The sequence below is a fragment of the Squalius cephalus genome (assembly GCF_949319135.1).
Source record: "Squalius cephalus genome assembly, chromosome: 9".
Lineage (NCBI taxonomy): Eukaryota > Metazoa > Chordata > Actinopteri > Cypriniformes > Leuciscidae > Squalius > Squalius cephalus.
The window spans coordinates 39,659,751-39,684,459 of record NC_137130.1 but is presented as its reverse complement, the minus strand read 5'-3'; the positions used below and the strand labels follow the sequence as shown (position 1 = coordinate 39,684,459).

The window sequence follows — 24,709 nt, the reverse complement described above, 5'->3', positions numbered from 1 at the left end:
GATCAGTTTGTTCTTCTGTCATTATCAGACTCAAACTTATATACCATAATTAGCATGAGCAGTATTTGAGCACCTCTGGACTCTAAGGTTATGGTAAGGGACGTTACATTTCCGAAACACGCTCTAAGCAGGGACCAACGACAACAGACTGGAGCTGGCTGACCAATGAGAGCAGACTGGGCTTTTTGGAAGGCGGGTTTTTTTAAGAAACCGAAACTCAAAGTGAAAACAGGTACTGCAACAATGTATATTGCAATAAAATTTTGTTTTGTTAACGTTAAATCATGTAAATGTATTCTAGTAGACCCCTGAACAAAATTATGACCCTCTAAATGAGCATAATAGCGGCCCTTTTACACTCCCACAAGGCACTTTGAATACCAAGGACTGCCCTTTGGCCTGTCCAACACGCCGGCTCTCTTCCAGGCTCTTGTTAAAACAGAGGTGTCCAATTCTGCTTTTGGAGGGCCACTTTCGCTGACTCACCTTAAAGTTAGGCCTACCTGCGTGCTGACGTCATCTCACGCTTTGTTAGGGGGCGCACCCGTGATGTGCTTCACTCATGGGAAATACTCATTAGCGTTGTTCTTTCTATAACTTTATATACTTCTTTTCAGGAGCACTACACACACACACAGTATATATATCATTATCGGACTGATGTACAAACTATATATATATAGCGCCTTGGTCATATCTAAAAGGCTCCGAAATCTTTGAAATAACATGAATGTTGGATTGCTTATGATTATATATTTTTTAATAAGCTTTCACACAAACTCTAGCTCATAGCTAAAAGACATCAGCCAGCCTTCCATGCAAGCCAGATTATTTACGCAAATTAACTCCAATGAAGGAACTATGTATTTGTTTCTTTCTTTTTCCACTGTAAACTGTAGAAAATAGCCTGTAGAGTATTTTGCATGGATGGGTGGCAAAAAAGTTTGTACATAATATTATGTGGAAAAATAACATGGTCAAATTTTATCAACGTGTATAAATGGACATTTCAAGTAATGATTATATAATTCTTACAATGAAAACAATTCTGCAGTTGTACAGTTATTAGTTATTTTGTGCAGGTCATGTGTGGAGCTCAGAGGCCCGTCAGGGAGTCCTGGACATCAGTAAAAATGGCCACAAAGCCCTGAAAAAGCCACAAACAGATTCAGACTGTCTCACTGTGTTTTCCTATTTTGCAATATCAAACAAAATCCAAACCCCATACATTTCAGAATACAAACATTCAATAGTTTAACATTTAATAGAACTCACATTTTTTATAAGCAATTGAGAATTGGTCAAACTAAAGCCTTTCAGTGTGGGTAAGGGAAAACCAGCCTTCAGGACCGCTAAAATGCAAAGTGGAAAAAGGCGTTAATTATCAGTTACCAGACTTTCTAAAAAACAGTTTTGCAAAGTATATAGTTTTCAGAAGTTGATTTTTTGGTTACAAGTTTGTAATAAATGCAATATATATCATTAAGAGATTTTTTACCATTTAGTTTTGGAAGTACAAACATCTTCACTGCCATCACTGACATTTGCTCGAGTGTGTCAATCTGTACATTGAACGATTAGACAAAAGATAAAACATCTTATTATGCTGATCTTCTAAAGTGAATATTTGACATGAATCATCACTGTCTGGTCTCACCTTAAAATCACCAATCTCAGATGATCCGAGAGTCAGCGTTAAACTTCATGCAGCATTCAGGGCAAAAGATGATGTATAATATTTATTTCATACAAAAATAGGGTAGAAAATGGCCAATTATTTCTAAAATGTAAGTGTGTTTGATACTAGTAACATTATAAGTGGACCTCAGGGAACTTAATAAAAAACAAAAAACAAACAAAACTGGGTAACGCTTTAGATTACAGCCCGGAAAGTACTGTACGTGTTTTTATTGTACTTACCCAGTAACTACATGGAACAAGAGGGTAACAAACACCACTTTAATTTACAGCCCGCAATGTCACACTTATCCTGTAACTACATGAAACAAGAGTATATTTACCCAGTATTTAAGCAAAAGTTGAAATAGGTTTAGTTTTACTTGCCTTGAAACACAGAAGCCAAAACTTAATATGTGCACTTTTGCTATAAAAAAAGCCTTTATCTATCAGTACACTATTATAACAAAAAGCTACGCAGTATGTTCTTAATAAATTGCTCCCAAATGTAAGGTTGTTGTACCATAATAGAAGAACAAGTGCCCCTTAGTTCTAAAATAATTACAGTAGAAATAATTTGTTAATTTTCCAGGTTGTTACCCCTTTATTCCACAAACTTTACACATTGTTCCCTTATACCTACACTTACGTACTTTATAGAGACGTTATAATTACAGAAAGGTACGTTGTAAATTCGTTTTACTTATACAGTACTTTCCTTTTCGGGCTATAATCTAAAGCGTTACCAAACACTGCAATGCATGATTGAAATGAAAACACAACTAAAAATGGAGCTCATTTAACTGTGTCTTTAACTGGACAAATATCAGTGAAACTCACTTTTTCATTTGGAAAGCTCCAATCAGGTTTTTGTCAATCCGAGCACTTCCACTGAAGCTGCCGTCCTGCAGGTGGAGTGAGAGAAGAACACTGAAGTTAATGCTAAGCTGAATTGCTGTTTCCTTTTTGATTAATTGATCAATTTGGTGAACACATGGTTCTATATCACTGTTTGCAGTTTCGACTTTACAGCTTATAGAAGGTCTTGCCCAGGGCCGTAGCTAGAGGATTCGGGGCCCCCTGAAAAAATATTGATGTGGCCCCATAAATGCTCTTTTTTTCATCATGTAGACTGAATTCAGCAGGTCGAGAGGAGACTGACTGACTGGCATTATACACAGACTTAAGATGCCTCACTTCATTCTCAAAGCCTGCTGTAAGATCCTCTGTATATTCGCTCACTAATGAGTGGCAAGCTGGGTGAATCTGATCATCTTCTAAATCTTTTAACTTTAAGATTGCAGAAAACTCTTCATATTATCTTTGCAGTGGTTTGGAAGTGGGTATCCAAGGCAGAGATTATATTATCCAATGTGACAAGGAACACATTGTTCCGAAACCAAATTTGTTCTGTCTCCTGTTGGTTTGCATCCTCTGAACTCTGACTCTCATCTCCAAACTTCTTTCTCCTTCTCTTGTGGCGGACTGGAAACCCCCTGGGCACATCCATAGCTTCTGCAATGAGGGAGGCTTCTGCAAAAAGATTATCCCATGAGTTTTGCAAAACTCCCATCTCTTCTTTCAGTGCCTGTATGTTGTACTTCCAACTTCCATTGAAATTTTCCCTGATTGTAGAATTGGGTTTCTGTCTTCAATGGACTGCAGGATTTTCTTCCATACCGTGAGAAGAACTGTAGCTTTGAAGGACATGAAGTACTGTTTTAGACCACTGGCCTCTGACCTAGCTTCATTTGTTAAACTGCACTTAGCACAGATGGTGTCCAGACTTCTATAATTGATGGCAAGTGGTTTGCAACAGGTTTAACTGCAGCTATATGTGCACTCCTGGTCTCTGACAAGCACTGAAGGGAGCAGCCAGTCTGACTTTTAAGGATTGCCCACCGCTCTGGACTTGCACTAAAGAGATTGTATAAGCGGTTCAAACAGCCAAAAAATGTGGACACCTCAGGACATGACTCTGCTTGTACACCTACAGGATTCAGAGAGTGTGTGGCACAGGGTGAATATGTGGCAATAGGGTTTATTTTCTTCATTTCAGCCTGAACCCCTTCAACTTTGCCGGACATATTTGCCCCATTGTCAAATCTTTGTCCCCTGCAATCTGAAATATCAATGCAATGCTCCTCCAAAGTCTTCAATTTCATTTCTGATATTTCCCGGCCAATCTTACCATTGAAAGCCTTGAGGTGTAAAAAAACGCTCAATTATCTCCAACTGATCGTTCTCTTTCTCTTTCTTTGCTACATATCTTACCAGAATCACATTCTGCTCCATATGAGAAATGTCAGGAGTTGCATCACAGATCACAGAATAATAAATTGCATGCTCTCTTTCCTTCAATATTTCTTTCGAGACCTTTTCTCCACAGATCTCAATGAATTAATTTTGTGATTCTGGGCTAAGGTAATGTGTCATTCTTGTAACTGTCCTCCTCTCTGACACTTTTTGCAAATGATCACTGAGCAGAGGATCATAACGAGCACACAGCTCTAATGTGCCAAGAAAGTTACCATTGCGAACATCAACTAAATTGTCTCTGGTTCCTCTGAATGCTAAGTTTCTTGATGCAAAAAAAGTGTGACATCTTTCAAGAATTGCTTTGTTGTTTTTTTTCAACTCCCAGTTGTATTTGTTGTGCAAGCTGCTATCTATTCCTTTTGCTTCTATCATAGAAAATGTCAGATTTTTGAGGTTATCCTGTGAAAAGAGCATGCATTGCACACAATATAATGAATCCATGCTTGGACTGTACGTCAGCCAGTCTCTCTTCTGTTTTTCTCGTCCATTTGCTGACTTACTAGACTGGAGATACTCTGGAAATTTCTTTCCTTCTGAATCCTTGGGCATAATAGCTTTCAGGTCTGTCTGACTGGCAGTGGCTAGCTTTCTAACGATCACCTCACGCTCATGATCTGTGAACCTCTCTGGCCATAATCCTGGATCAGCTGTCAAACAATCTCCTTCACTCTCGCCTTCATTTCTGCCTGCGCTTGCTGAGTTTGGGCTGTCTGTGACTGTCCTGACTGGCGCTACTTTCAGCTTCTTCACTTTGACCTTCACTAACTGATGTTGGCCTACTTTCATGCATTTGCTGGGTTGAAGAACCTGGATCTGTAGACAACATTTTGACCACGTAATCATTCGGTGGATTGTGGTGCGCACCGATAATGAAGAGTGACAGTACTCGGCAGGCTATAGACGACAATTTTCTTATTCCCAGCAAAATAACAATACAACCTGTCTTTAAGAACGTCTTGATCGACTGGGATACAACAACACTCCTGGCCTCCCTCTCCTTCTTTCATGGTGTTTCTAGTAAAGCTGATTTATGTTTTCTTTTCCCCGACATCTTTCATTCAGTCAGTCAGTCTCCTGCTCTTCCACCAAGTTCATCTTTAACTTCAGGCACTGCCGCTTCAACTCTGATTGGTTCTGTTCACGAGCTGGGGTGGGACTTACAATTTTATTGTGTCCATCTGATGTTTGTCACTGACTGAATAATTAATAAATACTTTAGATCAGACTAAACCATTTTTAGGGAGGTAAGAGAAGCAGATATTTGGGAAAAATATTTAACCAAATTGCATGTTTTTGTGGTTTTCATTTAAATCTCAGGCATTCAACTAATATAAATTAGAATTATTCATACAACAGGGGCCTATATAGTATAACTGCTGAATTTTGTGGGGCCCCTGTCACCACCTTTCACCCCACTAGTGACGACCCTGGTCTTGCCAACATGTTTTGTGCAATTTTGATATTAGCCTTTTCCTGTTAAAGTGTGAGAGTTCCTCTTCCCTTTTTTATACAATGTTTTTGTGCATAATTTGTGTATCCAAACTCACCACATCCAGTCTGAAGAGAGGCACCAGCGTACCATCAGGTTTAACAGCGGAGAACTTTGCTGCAGCCGGCACATGAATGTCTATCACCCCTGAACTGAAGGAGAATAGTGGCGTCTCGCTGGCGTATAACAGCACCTGCATCTCCATGTTGGGATACAATGTGCGTAGCTGAACAAATAATTTGTAAACAGAGCACATTATTCATCTTGATAACAACTTGATTTTACTTGAAAACTATAGAACATGGAGCAGACACATTTTAGACCTGTAAATACACATGAGATTCGTGACTGGTGTTACTGTACATCAGTATATGCAAACTTAGTCATATTCTCTAGTTATTTACTGGTTGACATTAAACATAAGATATTTTCTAAATATTTTTTTTTTTCCCTTACAAAGTCACGACCTGTACATACACTGACCTGTGGAATGAAGTCACCAAACTGACTGGTGTTCAGATGGATTGGAGAAATCTTTGGTATCTACATTAAATGAGAAGAATGAGTGACTTAATAGCTAAATCTATATTTTAAATCTATTTTAAGAGGGCATGATTCCTTGTAAGTCTATAATGAGTGTAAGATACAGAACTCTTCCAACACAAATGCTGTATAGTTTCATTCATTGGAGATGGTAAAAGTATTTATTTTTTTGTACTTCCTCACCATGTCATCTGTGATGTTGATTTGAAGAGCCCCAGAGCTGAGTAATGCATACGCTGCTGAATTCACTAAGAACTTAGAGGCAGCCACTGAAAGCATGTAGTTTTCTGCATACGGCACGTCAAACTCCAGTGCAGAGAAAGGCGGTTCAGACGGAGAACTGCGGCTGTAAAACTCACCCTGTCACAGGAACAACAACCAAACGTCATTGGCAGGTTACGGTAAAAATTCCAAAGCGAATAAATAAAATCCACAACACTGTTTACAAATCGAGAAATCTATTTGAATTCTAAATATATTCAGAAAGAGAAACCTAATAATAGTTGGGGCTCAGGGATGGTTGGACAGCTCAGAGAAGCCAATCCTGCTCCTGGAGAGTTTAGCTCAACACTCATGCCTGGAAGTCTCTAGTGACTCTGCAGACCTTGATCAGCTGGAAAGTGGCCCTCCATGAGCAGGATTGGACACCCCTGTTGTAACTGTATGCATTTAATTTATGGCAATAAAATGTTAAGCTGGGCAAACACTGCAATTTTCGTCTGAATCTGAGCCGATTCCTGAGTTGTATGACTCTTTTTTTGAGTCTGGCCGAATTTCAGCTTTGTCGTGCAGTGTACAGCGGGAAACAAGAGGCGATTAACCTCTCCCAACCAGCAATCAGATGCTCGGGATAATTACTGATGTTAGAACTTTTGGTCTCCTCTTGTGAGGGTATCGCACAGTTGAAGCAGAGCTACGAACCGATTGCCCTAAACTCCTGCCTTTTCCCTTCACTGCGCCTGCCTGAAAACAGAAGTTAAACCATGGCGACACGAAATAGATATTTTAAGTCTCAGCTCCACAATTGGACCGTATAGATCGTGAGCTTTGGCTTTACATCTAATGCGATTTACTCGTACAGTGAGAGTTGGTATTTAACGAAAGAAATGCTGAAATCATTTGTATGCCTGGCTTTAATTATTATTATAAATGCTGAATTAAAAATCCTTACCTTAATATCTAACTCAAAGCTTTGTGCTGTCACAGCCGGGGAGGATGTGAGAGGGATGCTCAGAGATATGTACTGACCCACAGGTATGTTAACTAGAAAGAATTAATTTGAGCGTGATTACTGTAGTCATCTAATGAAGAGGAATGTAATGCATGCTGTAGTTTTCTAAGTAGTTTTCCAAGGATTTTGTATTTACAATCACGTCAACAACATTAATGTCATTGAGTAGCAATAGCTCAATAATACGGCCGAAGTAACCCACAGTAGGGTGAATCTCACAAAAATGTTCACAGAAATTCAAGAAAATTAGGCCTTTTTAATGATTTTTTAATAACAATTAATCACATTTATCTTAATGATTATGGAAAATAATGCCACGATGCAAAAAAAAAAAAAATTATTGGTCTTAAAAATAGTTTTCTTTATGCATAATATGTCTTCTTTTAACTATAAATCTATGTGATCTATATATATAATATATCATTTTCAGATATTTTTGTGCCAGTACCAGGTATTAACTGTAGAGTTGTCTCTAATCCATTTATTGCTTGTTGAATTGCCGGGCAAATCTAAAAAAATAAATAAATAATAATAATGACAATGACAATACAAGACATAATGAGAAATATCATCAGCAGCAGATAATAGTGTTAATTTGTTTTGATAAAATGACAAACCTTCTCATGTATCATTTCTGATATTTTTCCACTGAAACCACTTACAAATGGCTTGAAAAAAATGCTGCAGAATAGAAATGCTCTATTAGTGTTAGTCTTAAGAGATATTTACAATTGTTGTGTGTATCTTCAGGTATCATCAGTCTTTTATGTTTTGTTAATACTTACCTAGCTCCTCCATGGAACTGAATATTCACACCTCCTATATTAGCACTGCACTGAACAGTGGTGATGGAGAGACGGCCAGCATCATCCGCTAACTGCAGGAGGGTGTAGATGTGGATATTGTACACAGCCAGATCAAATGAGCCGCCATCATGGCTGCAATCATAGAACAAAAGACAATCATGTGACATATCTTATAAACAATCAACTCCTTTACATTCCAAATGGGTAACACTTTATAATAACGTTCAGTTGTAAGTCATTTATAAGTGGTTGGTTAATGATGAACTAATCATTTACAGAACATTCATAAATGATTAGCAAATGATATACTAATATTTTATGTATGTTTTGTAAATTCTGTAACAAGTCATTTACAAGTGATTAGTTAATAATTAACTAATCATTTACAAAACATGACTATGCATTCATAAATGATTAATTAGTGATATGTTCATTATTTTATGTATGTTTTGTAGATTCAGTTAGAAGTCATTTACATTTGATTAGTTAATAATTAACTGATCATTTACAAAACATGACTATGCGTTTCATAAATGTTTAATAAATTATGTTACTTTTTTTTTTTATGTTTTGCTCACATCAGGTGCACAGTGGTTAAAGACTCCATGTGTTTCAGAGAAGACAGCTGTCTATACCCTCACCAGTCAGCACTTACACTGCAGTGCACACTACACTACACACTACACTACACACTATAGAAGACGGCTGTCTATACCCTCACCAGTCAGCACTTACACTGCAGTGCACACTACACTACACACTACAGTACACTACACTACAGAAGACAGCTGTTTATACCCTCACCAGTCAGCACTTACACTGCAGTGCACACTACACACTACACTACAGAAGACAGCTGTCTATACTCTCACCAGTCAGCACTTACACTGCAGTACACACTACACTACACACTACACCACACTACACTACACTACACACTACAGAAGACAGCTGTCTATACCCTCACCAGTCAGCACTTACACTGCAGTGCACACTACACACTACACTACAGAAGACAGCTGTCTATACCCTCACCAGTCAGCACTTACACTGCAGTGCACACTACACACTACACTACAGAAGACAGCTGTCTATACTCTCACCAGTCAGCACTTACACTGCAGTACACACTACACTACACTACACACTACAGTGTTCAACACCTGTTATAGATGTGTAAACGCATGAATAAATCATTTACAACCCTTTCTGCATCCCCTAATCTAAAGTGTACACTATTCATCACTTGTAAATGTCTTACACATCATTCATAGATTACCACTTCAAGAATCAATATGGCATAAGATCAACGAATCGAATCTACGAATGTATATGTAACACATTTACAAGTGATGAATAGTTTACACTTTAGATTAGGGGATGCAGAATGTGTTACAAATCATTTACAACACTTTCTGCATCCCCTAATCTAAAGTGTAAACTATTCATCACTCGTAAATATGTTACAAATTATCTGTACATGTATTCAAGGCATTTACAGCACTTTCTGCACCATCTAATTGCTACATACATACAAAAAATACATTATTTATTAAACATTTGTATATGATTAGTTAATCATTTACTAATCAATTGTAAATGACTTCTAACTGAATCTACAAAATATACACACAATAATGAACATATCACTTATTAATCATTTATGAACGCATAGTCATGTTTCATAAAATATTAGTTAATTATTAACTAATCACTAGTAAATGACTTGTAACGGAATTTACAAAACATACATAAAATGTTAGTATATCACTTGCTAATCATCTATGAATGTTCTGTAAATGATTAGTTCATCATTAACTAACCACTTATAAATGCCTTACAACTGAACGTTATTATAAAGTGTTACCCAAATGTCTTATTTAAAACATTTTACTTTGATATGTTTAACTTGCCAGCTAAAGTGTTACCCAAATGTCTTATTTAAAACATTTTACTTTGATATGTTTAACTTGCCAGCTATCTTGAGGGATCTTTCCCATTCCTCTTTGGCAAATTACTCCAGCTCTTCCAAATTACATGACTTTCGAGCATGGACCTTAAGCTTGAGTTCCTGCCATAGATTCTTAATGGGATTTAGATCTGGGCTTTCAGGGGCCACTTGTCCCTCAACAAAATCTGGACCAACTTGGATGTGCTTTGGGTTGTTGTCTTGCTGGAAGACCCAGTGTTGATCAAATTTGGCCGTTTTGCCTGTTGATATTTTTTTTGCAATAAAATGCAATTATTTATGAATATAGCAACGTATTGTTCCGAATCTTGGTATGTGTCATCACAACCGTGCCCTGAAGGACCCTGAGAAGCTTGGGGTCAGTGCATTACAAAAGTATTACTTTTTGCTGTAACGCAGTAATATAATGCATTTCTGATCAAATTTTGGTAATATTACACACATTACAATCTCAGTAATGCACATTACAACAATGCATTTTAAACCAAAATAATATATATTTTTAAGAATTTACCAACACTGTGAGACATTCCAGCACCCATAGATATTGGTTTTGACTGGGTTTGTGCCAAATTTGGTGTTATTACCAGGGATTTTAAGGTATGGTTGCTGGGTGATTTTGTTTTGAAACCTTCAGAAAACCCGATGTTTCTCAAAATGGACTTTGCTGACTCTATCGACTTCAAACAGGTGTAGCTCAGTAATTATTTGTCTGATTCAATCATTTTGAAGGTTTTTGTGAAAATAACAATAACTAATGTTTTTTTGTTTATTTTTTTCTTTGTTTTTTTGCTCATTCAGACTCATTTTGCCAGCACGGGTCACATATGTTGGTTATGTGTCTATTCAGAATGACTAATGAGCAGCAATTTTTATTTTGGGAATGTCATATATGCTCATTTGCCAAAATGGTTACTGTGTGGAAAAGGGTTAATACACAGGATGACTGTACATTATCTTTTCATTACATGTTCGACTTGTTTTAACTGGTTTTCTCGTCTTGGATAAAAGCTGTTTGCTAGAGTGTGGAAATTTTCTTTGTGGAAGCTATTAGTTTATTACAAGTGAAATAATAAAAAATGTTCTACTCAAATCAGTAGTTCTTGCCCAATTATTTACTTATAAGTCAAATAGCTGTGGAATAAGTGGGATATAAATAAACCAACGGTTATTACCACTTTATGTTGGGTTCTTGATCCCCCTTGTTGGGGTTTATTTGACTTATGTCTGTGTGTATGGTCCTTCTGATCAACTAAGATCATGAGATTGTGTAGTAAGGTTTATAGAAAATGTTATTTATTTCAAGGTCACGTCAGGTGAAACTGATTTGATTGCTGTCCCCTTCCCATTGATTCACATGATTCACTGGTACACTTACATTATGCCAAACTGTGTTGCCCAGTTGCCGGTGATGGCTAGTGTGAGTTGACTGACTTCCAAAGATACACCAGTTCCCTCTACAAACACCAGTGATGGGTCTGGCATGCTGCACTGCACAACCCGCATGCTGGAAAGACAAAAACACACCGGTTCACCATTTATGGAATATATTCATGTAGACGCAGTCATATTTTCGAAGTTAAAATAACTGTTTATTACATGTGATGAATATAAGAACTACTGACTGAATTTCATGTATTTGTGTTTGATTAAATGCATTTAGTATCTGTGAAAATTAAGAACATTTTAATTAGTTAATTTGGTTTGATTGTTTGTTAACAAACTGACTTTGATAAGACATAATGTACAGTGCCGATCTTGATGTCCACCCCACCCCGGACCTCTGGGATTTCAGTACTCTTCAGTTTGCTTTGTATTTGGACAGACAACATCTGAGACACTGAACACATGCACAGAAACAGATACAGAAACACATATCACCTCTTTAGCATCATCATGATTAAAATATACAAGATTGTATTTTAAAGGGTTATTCACCACTGGCAGTGTGAGTTTTTAATAAATGCCAGCATTGCCCGAGTCAGATCTCGAGCTGACGGCCATGCTTTCCTGGGCCGCCGCGAGCATTGGGTTAGAGTGGAACCCTCCACCCTGTCCTCAGCGTTCGCGGTTGGATGATTGTTTTTTGGGTGCAGCCGCTGATCAACGTCAGCATCCAACCCCAATACCTTTCTTCCTAGATGTGCATGAGGAGGTCTTGAGGTCCTGGAAAGGACCACTGTCTTCTGCTCGATGGCCTTCTCCGCCTTTCCTCCCCTCAACGGGGCCGCTGCCAAGGGGTACACTGGGGTTCCCCTGGTTGAACATTCTGTTGTGATGCAAATGTGTCCTCAGTGTGCTTCTTCTCGGGGCGACCCTAAGCACCCATCCAAAGCCTGTAGGTTTTCGTCTACTCTGGTGGCGAAGTCCTACAGAGCCGCAGGACAGGCAGCCGCCTCACTGCATGCCATGGCCATTCTGCAGGTCTACCAGGCCCAGATGCTCAAGGATATGCACGAGGGTAGGACTGATCCAGGGCTATTCGATGAGCTGCGTGCCGCCACTGACCTCGCTCGGGACCACATGCTCCCTGGGCCAGGTGATGGCCACCAACGTGGTCCAGGAGAGACATCTGTGGCTGAACCTGGCCGATATGCGGGAAGCCGAGCGGACCCGGTTCCTCGACACCCCCATATCCCAGGCCGGCCATTTCGGTGGCGTGGTTGAGGACTTCGTCCAACAGTTCTCAACCGATCAGAAGCAGACTGAGACGATCAAACACATTCTGCCACGACGGCCCGCTCCTGCCTCCACCCAGCCGTCAGCACAGAATCCTCAGCCTGCTCACCGCCAGGGGCGCCCTCCCGCCCCTCCTGCACAGCCCCAGCAGCAGTCTCCACCTGGGCCGCGTCACTAAGCGGCGCTCCTGAGACGGGCCACACAGGGATGGCTGACAGTTCTTTACAGGAGGTGGTAGCAGGACCACTCCTTCCCCCGGTGGAGGGCCAGGGAAGAATCTTTTGTTCTCCACTCCCCGCTGCTCAACCCCCGGGTGAGCACTGGGTCGCCCGGACGATCAGGCTTGGCTATGCGATTCAGTTCGCACGGTCTCCTCCCCGCTTCAGGGGAGTCCGCTTCACTATGGTCGGTGGCAATGCCCCTATCATGAGAGCGGAGGTTGCCACCCTACTGGTGAAGGGTGCGATCGAGACTGTCCCGAAGAAATCCGGTGGGTTACGGCCATTCCTGGACCTGCGAGTCTTGGACCGTTCCCTTCACAGGCTGCCGTTCAAGATGCTAACGGCTAAATGCATTTTCGAATGTGTGCAGCCACATGATTGTTTTGCAGCGATCGACCTGAAGGACGCCTACTTCCATGTCTCCATTCTACCTCGACTCAGACCGTTCCTATGGTTTGCTTTCAAGGGGCGGGCATACCAGTATGTGGTTCTCCCATTCGGGCTAGCCCTGTCTCCTCACGTCTTCACAAAGGTCGTCGAGGCAGCCCTTGTTCCTCTACGGGAACACGGGGTTCGCATCCTGAACTATCACGATGACTGGCTGATCCTAGCTCACTCTCGAGACCAGGTTTGCGAACACAGAGACCTAGTGCACCTAGCTCGTCTGGGCCTTCGGGTCAACTGGGAGAAGAGCAAACTTTGCCCCGTGCAGAGGATCGCTTTTCTTGGTATGGAAATCAACTCGATTGCCATGTGCGCGCAGCTTACGAGCGAGCACGCGCAGTCACTGCTGACATGCCTCCGTCAATTCGAGGGCAAGAGTGCGGTTCCACTGAAACTATTTCAAAGGCTCCTGGGGTATATGGCATCCACAGCCGCAGCAACGCCGCCTAGATTGCTTCATATGAGACCGCTTCAGCACTGGCTTCGCGATCGAGTCCCGAGGTGGGCATGGTAACACGGCACGGTCTGAGTACCAGTGACTCCGGCCTGCCATCAGACCTTCACCACGTGGACGAACCTCAGCTTTCTACGGGGCGGAGTGCCCTTAAAACGAGTTTCCAGGCATGTTGTTGTATCGAAAGATGCCTCCACCACAGAGTGGGGCGCCATGTGCAATGGACATGCTGCCGCGGGCTCCTGGACAGGACCCCAGCGCCTTTGGCATGTCAATTACCTCGAGTTGCAGGCAGTACGTCTCGCCCTGCACCAATTCCATGCGTTGCTCAAGGGTCAGCACGTACTAGTCCGATCAGACAATACCGCGACAGTAGCGTACATCAACCGATAAGGTGGTCTACGCTCCCGCCGTATGTCGCAACTTGCCCGCCACCTCCTCCTATGGAGTCAGAAGCATCTGAGGTCGCTTTGAGCCATTTATATTCCGGGAGACCTGAACCAGGCGGCCGACGAGCTGTCTCGGCTTCGGCCTCTCGCTGGAGAATGGAGACTCCATCCCCAGACGGTTCAGCTGATTTGGGATCAGTTCGGGGACGCACAGGTAGACCTGTTTGCCTCCCACGACTCGTCCCACTGCGACCTGTTTTATTCCCTGACCGAGGGCGCGCTCTACATGAATGCACTGGCGCACAGCTGGCCGCGGGGCCTACGCAAGTATGAGCCTTCTTGCACAGACCCTGTGCAAGATCAGGGAGGACGAGGAGCAGGTCATTTTGGTTGCGCCACACTGGCCCACCCGGACCTGGTTCTCCAAACTTGTACTCTTTGCGACAGCACCTCCCTGGCCAATTCCCCTGAGGAAGGACCTTCTTTCTCAGGGACGGGGCACCCTATGGCACCCTCGTCCTGATCTCTGGAACCTCCCATGTTGCTCCTGGATGGGACGAGGCAGGTTTGAGTACCCTACCACCAACGGTTGTGGATACCATCACTTCCGCTAGAGCATCGTCCATGAGACATGCCTATGCGTTGAAATGGAACCTCTTCGTCAACTGGTGTTCTTCTCACCGAGATAACCCCCGGAGATGCCCGATCAGTGACGTGCTTTCCTTCCTGCAAGATGGGTTGGAGCGAAGGCTGTCTCCCTCCACCCTGAAAGTGTATGTTGCCGCTGTCGCCGCACATCACAACGCAGTTGATGGTAAGTCCGTTGGAAAACACGACCTGATCATCAGGTTCCTGAGAGGAGCAAGCAGACTAAATCCTCCTCGCCCTCCTCTCGTTCCCTCTTGGGACCTCTCAGTGGTACTAACTAGGGATGTCCCGATCAGGTTTTTTTGCCCTCGAGTCCGAGTCCGAGTCATTTGATTTTGAGTATCTGCCGATACCGAGTCCCGATCCGATACTTAATACATAAAAAAAGAATAAAGAAGAGCGAAAAAACAGATCCAGGATGTTCCTTATTTTTTATTTAATTCACCTTATTTTAACATTCAACAACTCTGTTAACAAACAGAGCACTTCTGTGAGGTAGCTTGAACAATCAAGTAATACATAAATTCTTCACTTTTGGACTTTAGTGCAACAGTAAATATAAAAAAAAGTCTAATATATAAACAAATAGCACCTCAACTTAAAATACCCGGCAGGCATGTAAACAAATAAAAAATAAAAGTGCTACAGTGTTTGCAAAGCCAGTTATGTGCTTTTAGGAACTGCACTCCTAACTCTTACGCCGGTTTCACACTGCACTGTTAGCAGAGCGTGCAGTGCGTATTTTTTTTCGCCGCCCATGTTACCAGATTAAACCAGGCTTTAGAGCATTCACACCGCGCGCAGAGGCGGCGCGGCAGTGCGTAGCAGAGCAGAGCAGGAGTGCCGCAATCGTTTCGGCGCCGAGTCTATTTTTGCTGCGCCGCTTTTGCTGAATTAAAGTGACAATACATTGATCATGGCCAAAATACACCGCAGTTTTATCCAAAAAGTGCATTGATGATATCTATTGTGTTTTAAACAGTCAATCAAATGACCAACAGCAATTTAAAAAGAAAACAAATGTCCAAAATCAAACTTGTTGCCATAACAATAAAATCAAAGATGAAACAAAAGTTATATAAATGAAATTATTAATAAAATAAGCTTCTTGACAAGTCTTTTCTCTTAAATGTATTTGAAAACGAAAAAAAGCAATGCCAACTTATCCATTATGGAGTACTCTGTCTGTACACAACCCGCGGTTCAGCCGCGCGTGTCAAACGCTGCCAGTGTGAAAGCAAAACGCACGTGTCCTGCTCCTGCTCACCACACTGCTCCTGCGCTGCTTACTAACGCGTGCAATGTGAAACCGGCGTAACTCTGTGCCACCGCATAAATATTGATGTGTTAAAAAATAATGAGAATATATATATATCCGAGTCCTGATCGGGAGGTAACGTCCGATTCCGATCGAGTCTGAAAACACGTGATCGGGCCCGATTTCCGATCATGTGATCGGATCGGGACATCCCTAGTACTAACTGCCCTGCGGAGTGCTCCCTTTGAGCCTCTGCAATCAGTGGAGATTAAGTTCCTGTCAATGAAGACAGCGCTCCTGGTTGCACTGGCCTCCATTAAGAGGGTAGGGGACCTGCAGGCATTCTCCGTTGACGAAGCGTGCCAGGAATTCGGGCCGGCTAATTCTCCTGAGACCCCGGCCTGGATATGTGCCCAAGGCTCCCAACACTCCCTTCCGAGATCAGGTGGTGAAGCTCTGCCCTCGGAGGAGGCAGACCCAGCCTTGGCACTGCTCTGTCCAGTACGCGCCCTCCGTACTTACGTAGACAGAATGCAGTGTTTCAGGACCTCAGACCAGCTCTTTGTCTGTTATGGTGGGAAGCTGAAGGGAAAGGCTCTCTCCAAGCAAAGGTTGTCTCACTGGATAGTGGACACCATTGCTTTGGCATACCAGCAGCAAGGTCGACCATGCCCCTGGAGTGTGGCATCCTCTTGGGCTCTAGCGCATGGCGCCTCGCTAACAGACATCTGCAGAGCTGCAGGCTGGGCAACACCTAACACATTCACGAGATTCTACAATCTCCAAGTGGAGCCAGTTTCTTCTCATGTACTCGCTTCAACCAGCCGGTACTAGATTCTGCTCAGGTGTCTTCACTTGCTCGCCATTCCTCTCCACGGATGGGATACGTTCGATATTCTCCTCAGGTGAGTCTGATAAGCCCTGAGTTCCTCCAGCACTGTTGATGTCAGCGCCAGAGTTATGTCACCGGCAGCTTTCACGCTTGGCTAAGTGCCTCCATTTGCATGGTTCCCCTTCTGGGCGACCCCCACATGTGTATTTCCACTGTAAGCCTCTCTGAGCATGTGTCTTTCCCTCGGCAAGCCACCTTGCCACCCCGGGGGTTGAAATATTTCACCTGCGGGCTGGACACCCCAGAGATTCTCCATATGCAGCCCCCTCCCGGATCATTTGTGTATTCTGTAAGTCCCGCATGCAAAACCCGCAGACGCAAGGCATTTCCATTGCCTTTCTATACGAAACCCCATTTCGTCGTCACTAACGTAACGTCTCCGTTCCCTACTCAGGGAATGAGGGTTACACACATAACTGAGACGTTTTTACTGTTACTACAAATAAAGCTATTTCTGATAATGCTATGTTTGCCATTTAAAAAAAAAAAAAAAAGTATTTTTCTGATTTCTTAATAAAAAAAGAGATTCAAACAATAAGACTAACCCTGTTGAGCTATATAACAATGATTTCTCTGGATTTAAACATTGTTGGAAACATTTGGGATAATGCAAGCACACAAGTCAACAAAATATATAAGATTGTTCTAGTGGTTTTTGGATATATTAATCCAAAAATATTACATATTGTGCCTTTAAGCCCAGTTTTTAACACTTTTATCACTGCATGTGCCAGTGGCTGGTGTTTATGTCCTACTACTGCCAGCCTAGAAACATTTATGATTAACATTCACGGATGTCATCCTGTTTTGGTGACATGAAATAAGTTTTCCTCTTACTAAAAATTGAGATTTTAGAGGAAAAAGGTCATATATGAAAGGAATCAGTGGATAAGTGTATAATATATTAAAGAAAACAACCACTGAGCATTTCCCTGATGACAGTAGCTATCATGTCTAACTCACAATTAAGAATGTTGTTAGATATCATTTTAGATCAATACAGTGAAAACTTACCATCTCTGAGACCCTTCTCTGACAGAAGAGTTTTTAATGCAGGATAATCTGCATGTGTGTATGTTACTATCATCAGGAAATAAATGACCAGCTGCATCCTTCAACTCCTGCTGTGTAAGACAAAATGTATTACTCATGAGATTAACCTGTCTTTTAACTTTTGACATTTACACTGCAAAGCTAAAAAAGTATCACATTTGTTACATCAATGTATTATTGCAATTACTGAATGTACATTTAGTTATAATGTTGGTGTTAATTCTCTCTCTCTCTCTCTCTCTCACACACACACACACACACACACACACACGCACACACACCGTTTTTATTTATTTATTTATTTATTTGTTTATTTTTGGTCAAGATGAAAATCTAATTTAACCAGACATCACATCAATTGTATTATGATAAAAAAAAATCTGATGTACTTTTTTTTTTAATGCTTGCTGTGTATTAAACTCATTGGTGTAGTGTATTCACTTTTTAATCTTCATTCAAGTTGAAGCAGAAGCAGAAAACAAATCTTAGATGTCTTTAGACTGTATATGTGTTTGACTTTCTCTGCATCCAAACGCCTCTTAGGATGATTTGAACCGACACTGCTTTCAATGGACATTTATCAGTATGTGTGTAAATGGAGCCTTTGACCTTTGTATTGCTAAAAGAGTGTATATTTTAGTTTTGCATTCCACAAATGATCTGCTTTAGCAGAAGTTTATATTAAATGTCATGATCCCTCAGTTCAGCTGCATCAGTCACTTCCTTAAATGATAGAGAACTGATACTAAGACCAAAACACATTTGCTTAGAGAACTCTGCTCAGACACACATATAGCAGTGTTTATGACCACAGCTTACCATATTTTTATCCTAAAGCTATAACAGTTATTGCCTTTAACACTGCTAATCAATTTTAACCAAGTCAATGCATAGGCATGCATGGCAGGGGTTTGATATCTTCATTCTCTGGCGACGTGAACAGTAATCTGTATCTTCACTCTCTGACTCTGACGATGTGAACAGTAATCTGTATCTCCACTCTCTGACAATGTGAACAGTAATCTGTATCTTCACTCTCTGACAATGTGAACAGTAATCTGTATCTTCACTCTCTGACGACATGAACAGTAATCTGTATCTCCACTCTCTGACAATGTGAACAGTAATCTGTATCTTCACTCTCTGACAATGTGAACAGTAATCTGTATCTTCACTCTCTGACGATGTGAACAGTAATCTGTATCTTCACTCTCTGACGGCGTGAACAGTAATCTGTATCTTCACTCTCTGACGGCGTGAACAGTAATCTGTATCTTCACTCTCTGACGATGTGAACAGTAATCTGTATCTTCACTCTCTGACTCTGACGATGTGAACAGTAATCTGTATCTTCACTCTCTGACTCTGACGATGTGAACAGTAATCTGTATCTTCACTCTCTGACTCTGACGATGTGAACAGTAATCTGTATCTTCACTCTCTGGCGACATGAACAGTAATCTGTATCTTCACTCTCTGGCGATGTGAACAGTAATCTGTATCTTCACTCTCTGACAATGTGAACAGTAATCTGTATCTTCACTCTCTGGCGATGTGAACAGTAATCTGTATCTTCACTATCTGGCGATGTGAACAGTAATCTGTATCTTCACTATCTGACTCTGACGATGTGAACAGTAATCTGTATCTTCACTCTCTGACGATGTGAACAGTAATCTGTATCTTCACTCTCTGACTCTGACGATGTGAACAGTAATCTGTATCTTCACTCTCTGGCGATGTGAACAGTAATCTGTATCTTCACTCTCTGACGATGTGAACAGTAATCTGTATCTTCACTCTCTGACGATGTGAACAGTAATCTGTATCTTCACTCTCTGACGATGTGAACAGTAATCTGTATCTTCACTATCTGGCGATGTGAACAGTAATCTGTATCTTCACTATCTGACTCTGATGATGTGAACAGTAATCTGTATCTTCACTCTCTGATGATGTGAACAGTAATCTGTATCTCCACTCTCTGACGATGTGAACAGTAATCTGTATCTTCACTCTCTGACGATGTGAACAGTAATCTGTATCTTCACTCTCTGACTCTGACGATGTGAACAGTAATCTGTATCTTCACTCTCTGACGATGTGAACAGTAATCTGTATCTTCACTCTCTGACGATGTGAACAGTAATCTGTATCTTCACTCTCTGACTCTGACGATGTGAACAGTAATCTGTATCTTCACTCTCTGACGATGTGAACAGTAATCTGTATCTTCACTCTCTGACGATGTGAACAGTAATCTGTATCTTCACTCTCTGACGATGTGAACAGTAATCTGTATCTTCACTCTCTGACGATGTGAACAGTAATCTGTATCTTCACTCTCTGGCGATGTGAACAGTAATCTGTATCTTCACTCTCTGGCGATGTGAACAGTAATCTGTATCTTCACTCTCTGACGATGTGAACAGTAATCTGTATCTTCACTCTCTGGCGATGTGAACAGTAATCTGTATCTTCACTCTCTGACGATGTGAACAGTAATCTGTATCTTCACTCTCTGACGGCGTGAACAGTAATCTGTATCTTCACTCTCTGACGATGTGAACAGTAATCTGTATCTTCACTCTCTGACTCTGGCGATGTGAACAGTAATCTGTATCTTCACTCTCTGACTCTGACGATGTGAACAGTAATCTGTATCTTCACTCTCTGACGATGTGAACAGTAATCTGTATCTTCACTCTCTGACGGTGTGAACAGTAATCTGTATCTTCACTCTCTGACGATGTGAACAGTAATCTGTATCTTCACTCTCTGACGATGTGAACAGTAATCTGTATCTTCACTCTCTGACGATGTGAACAGTAATCTGTATCTTCACTCTCTGGCTCTGACGGTGTAAACAGTAATCTGTATCTTCACTCTCTAACGGTGTGAACAGTAATCTGTATCTTCACTCTCTGACGATGTGAACAGTAATCTGTATCTTCACTCTCTGGCGACATGAACAGTAATCTGTATCTTCACTCTCTGGCGATGTGAACAGTAATCTGTATCTTCACTCTCTGACAATGTGAACAGTAATCTGTATCTTCACTCTCTGGCGATGTGAACAGTAATCTGTATCTTCACTATCTGGCGATGTGAACAGTAATCTGTATCTTCACTATCTGACTCTGACGATGTGAACAGTAATCTGTATCTTCACTCTCTGACGATGTGAACAGTAATCTGTATCTTCACTCTCTGACTCTGACGATGTGAACAGTAATCTGTATCTTCACTCTCTGGCGATGTGAACAGTAATCTGTATCTTCACTCTCTGACGATGTGAACAGTAATCTGTATCTTCACTCTCTGACGATGTGAACAGTAATCTGTATCTTCACTCTCTGACGATGTGAACAGTAATCTGTATCTTCACTCTCTGACGATGTGAACAGTAATCTGTATCTTCACTATCTGGCGATGTGAACAGTAATCTGTATCTTCACTATCTGACTCTGACGATGTGAACAGTAATCTGTATCTTCACTCTCTGACGATGTGAACAGTAATCTGTATCTTCACTCTCTGACGATGTGAACAGTAATCTGTATCTTCACTCTCTGACGATGTGAACAGTAATCTGTATCTTCACTCTCTGATGATGTGAACAGTAATCTGTATCTTCACTCTCTGATGATGTGAACAGTAATCTGTATCTTCACTCTCTGACGATGTGAACAGTAATCTGTATCTTCACTCTCTGACGATGTGAACAGTAATCTGTATCTTCACTCTCTGGCGATGTGAACAGTAATCTGTATCTTCACTCTCTGACGATGTGAACAGTAATCTGTATCTTCACTCTGACGATGTGAACAGTAATCTGTATCTTCACTCTCTGACGATGTGAACAGTAATCTGTATCTTCACTCTCTGGCGATGTGAACAGTAATCTGTATCTTCACTCTCTGACGATGTGAACAGTAATCTGTATCTTCACTCTCTGGCGATGTGAACAGTAATCTGTATCTTCACTCTCTGACGATGTGAACAGTAATCTGTATCTTCACTCTCTGACGATGTGAACAGTAATCTGTATCTTCACTCTCTGACGACGTGAACAGTAATCTGTATCTTCACTCTGGCGATGTGAACAGTAATCTGTATCTTCACTCTCTGACTCTGACGATGTGAACAGTAATCTGTATCTTCACTCTCTGACGATGTGAACAGTAATCTGTATCTTCACTCTCTCTGGCGATGTGAACAGTAATCTGTATCTTCACTCTCTGACTCTGACGATGTGAACAGTAATCTGTATCTTCACTCTCTGACTCTGACGATGTGAACAGTAATCTGTATCTTCACTCTCTGACTCTGACGATGTGAACAGTAATCTGTATCTTCACTCTCTGACTCTGACGATGTGAACAGTAATCTGTATCTTCACTCTCTGACTCTGACGATGTGAACAGTAATCTGTATCTTCACTCTCTGACGATGTGAACAGTAATCTGTATCTTCACTCTGGCGATGTGAACAGTAATCTGTATCTTCACTCTCTGGCGATGTGAACAGTAATCTGTATCTTCACTCTCTGACTCTGACGATGTGAACAGTAATCTGTATCTTCACTCTCTGACGATGTGAACAGTAATCTGTATCTTCACTCTCTGACGATGTGAACAGTAATCTGTATCTTCACTCTCTGACGATGTGAACAGTAATCTGTATCTTCACTCTCTGACGATGTGAACAGTAATCTGTATCTTCACTCTCTGACTCTGACGATGTGAACAGTAATCTGTATCTTCACTCTCTGACGATGTGAACAGTAATCTGTATCTTCACTCTCTGACGATGTGAACAGTAATCTGTATCTTCACTCTCTGGCGATGTGAACAGTAATCTGTATCTTCACTCTCTGACGATGTGAACAGTAATCTGTATCTTCACTCTCTGACGATGTGAACAGTAATCTGTATCTTCACTCTCTGACGGTGTAAACAGTAATCTGTATCTTCACTCTCTGACGGTGTAAACAGTAATCTGTATCTTCACTCTCTGACGGTGTAAACAGTAATCTGTATCTTCACTCTCTGACGGTGTAAACAGTAATCTGTATCTTCACTCTCTCTGGCGATGTGAACAGTAATCTGTATCTTCACTCTCTGACGGTGTAAACAGTAATCTGTATCTTCACTCTCTGACGGTGTAAACAGTAATCTGTATCTTCACTCTCTCTGGCGATGTGAACAGTAATCTGTATCTTCACTCTCTGACGGTGTGAACAGTAATCTGTATCTTCACTCTCTGACGATGTGAACAGTAATCTGTATCTTCACTCTCTGACGATGTGAACAGTAATCTGTATCTTCACTCTCTGACGGTGTAAACAGTAATCTGTATCTTCACTCTCTGACGGTGTGAACAGTAATCTGTATCTTCACTCTCTGACGATGTGAACAGTAATCTGTATCTTCACTCTCTGACGGTGTAAACAGTAATCTGTATCTTCACTCTCTGACGGTGTAAACAGTAATCTGTATCTTCACTCTCTCTGGCGATGTGAACAGTAATCTGTATCTTCACTCTCTGACGGTGTAAACAGTAATCTGTATCTTCACTCTCTGACGATGTGAACAGTAATCTGTATCTTCACTCTCTGACGGTGTAAACAGTAATCTGTATCTTCACTCTCTCTGGCGATGTGAACAGTAATCTGTATCTTCACTCTCTGACGGTGTAAACAGTAATCTGTATCTTCACTCTCTGACGGTGTGAACAGTAATCTGTATCTTCACTCTCTGGCGATGTGAACAGTAATCTGTATCTTCACTCTCTGGCGATGTGAACAGTAATCTGTATCTTCACTCTCTGACGATGTGAACAGTAATCTGCTGAGCTCTGGATGCTTCAGTTTGATCTGTGTATAAAAACCCTTCATCCCTCAGAATCTTTTACAGTCTTGCAGCTTTTGAGTTGCACAGCAGAGAAGAAAGCAGCGATTTCAAATAAAGACAGCACATTTATATTTATCATTTGGGAAGATGCTTTTATCTGAAGTGACTAACTGTGGTTTTAAGTTTGACATTTGACAAGCTTGTATATTTCTTGCCAATCAAACTCCAGACCTTGGCATTCCATTCTACCAGTTGAGCTTCAACAAGTTTCAACAAGTTTATGTTTGGTATGTTTATATTTATATCCAACATGAAAAAAAAAAGTTTGTATATGAAACAAAATTACTTAATAAACACTTTCTTATTCATATTTGATCTGAAATTGTAAGAACGTACCTCAAAACATACAGCACAGCCTGGTGTCTGAAGGGAAAGTGAGTGTTTCTGTGCGAGTGTTTCCTCTAAAGCTGCTTCAAAAGAACACCGTTCACAAGGGAGGGGCGTGTGTTCAGTTCCTGCTCTGGGTGTCTTTCAATATTGAAGGATAATTACTAGTGCTTTCAGTCAATAAAAAAAGAAAAACACATTTAATCAATCACACATATTTCTATAACTAATTGTCATCTTCCTAAATTTGTAACTAGAATCGTTTAGAAAAATGTTGTCAGCTAAAGAGAAGCTTTAAATGTCTCCCTGCAGCTGGAGACCGAAGTAGAAACTGTTAAAAAATTATATAAAAAAAGTCTATATTTAGTTTTCCCTTTAATCCTTAATTTTCAACA

General features: G+C 41.1%; 1 protein-coding gene across 6 annotated transcripts; it reads right to left on the bottom strand.

The window, feature by feature from the left end:
* Positions 1-1,062: 1,062 nt before the first annotated feature.
* LOC307164964 (bactericidal permeability-increasing protein-like) lies at positions 1,063-24,498 on the bottom strand. 6 transcript variants are annotated; one of them, XM_079882205.1, is made up of 16 exons: positions 24,324-24,496; positions 18,034-18,143; positions 11,763-11,874; positions 11,413-11,541; positions 8,045-8,197; positions 7,877-7,940; positions 7,708-7,768; positions 7,200-7,291; positions 6,212-6,388; positions 5,969-6,028; positions 5,544-5,711; positions 2,518-2,582; positions 1,658-1,700; positions 1,499-1,562; positions 1,276-1,352; positions 1,063-1,147 (listed from the first exon to the last, which is right to left on the bottom strand). In XM_079882205.1, the coding sequence occupies exons 2-16, from the start codon at positions 18,128-18,130 to the stop codon at positions 1,097-1,099; spliced, it is 1,413 nt and encodes a 470-aa protein (XP_079738331.1). In that variant the 5' UTR covers positions 18,131-18,143; positions 24,324-24,496; the 3' UTR covers positions 1,063-1,096. The 6 variants fall into 6 exon arrangements, with proteins under 6 accessions (XP_079738331.1, XP_079738332.1, XP_079738333.1 ...); XM_079882206.1 differs by having other exon boundaries at positions 18,034-18,140; XM_079882207.1 differs by lacking the exons at positions 18,034-18,143; positions 24,324-24,496 and adding an exon at positions 11,973-14,884.
* Between the last annotated feature and the right edge of the window lie 211 nt (positions 24,499-24,709).

Coding starts and splice junctions, on each gene's coding strand:
- LOC307164964 (XM_079882205.1), bottom strand. CDS start 18,130: ATGCAGCTGGTCATTTATTTCCTGATGATAGTAACATACACACATGCA. Junction 5,712..5,968: donor TTGGTGACTTCATTCCACAG/GTCAGTGTATGT, acceptor TTATTTGTTCAG/CTACGCACATTGTATCCCAA. Junction 1,701..2,517: donor GGAGCTTTCCAAATGAAAAA/GTGAGTTTCACT, acceptor TGCTGCATGAAG/TTTAACGCTGACTCTCGGAT.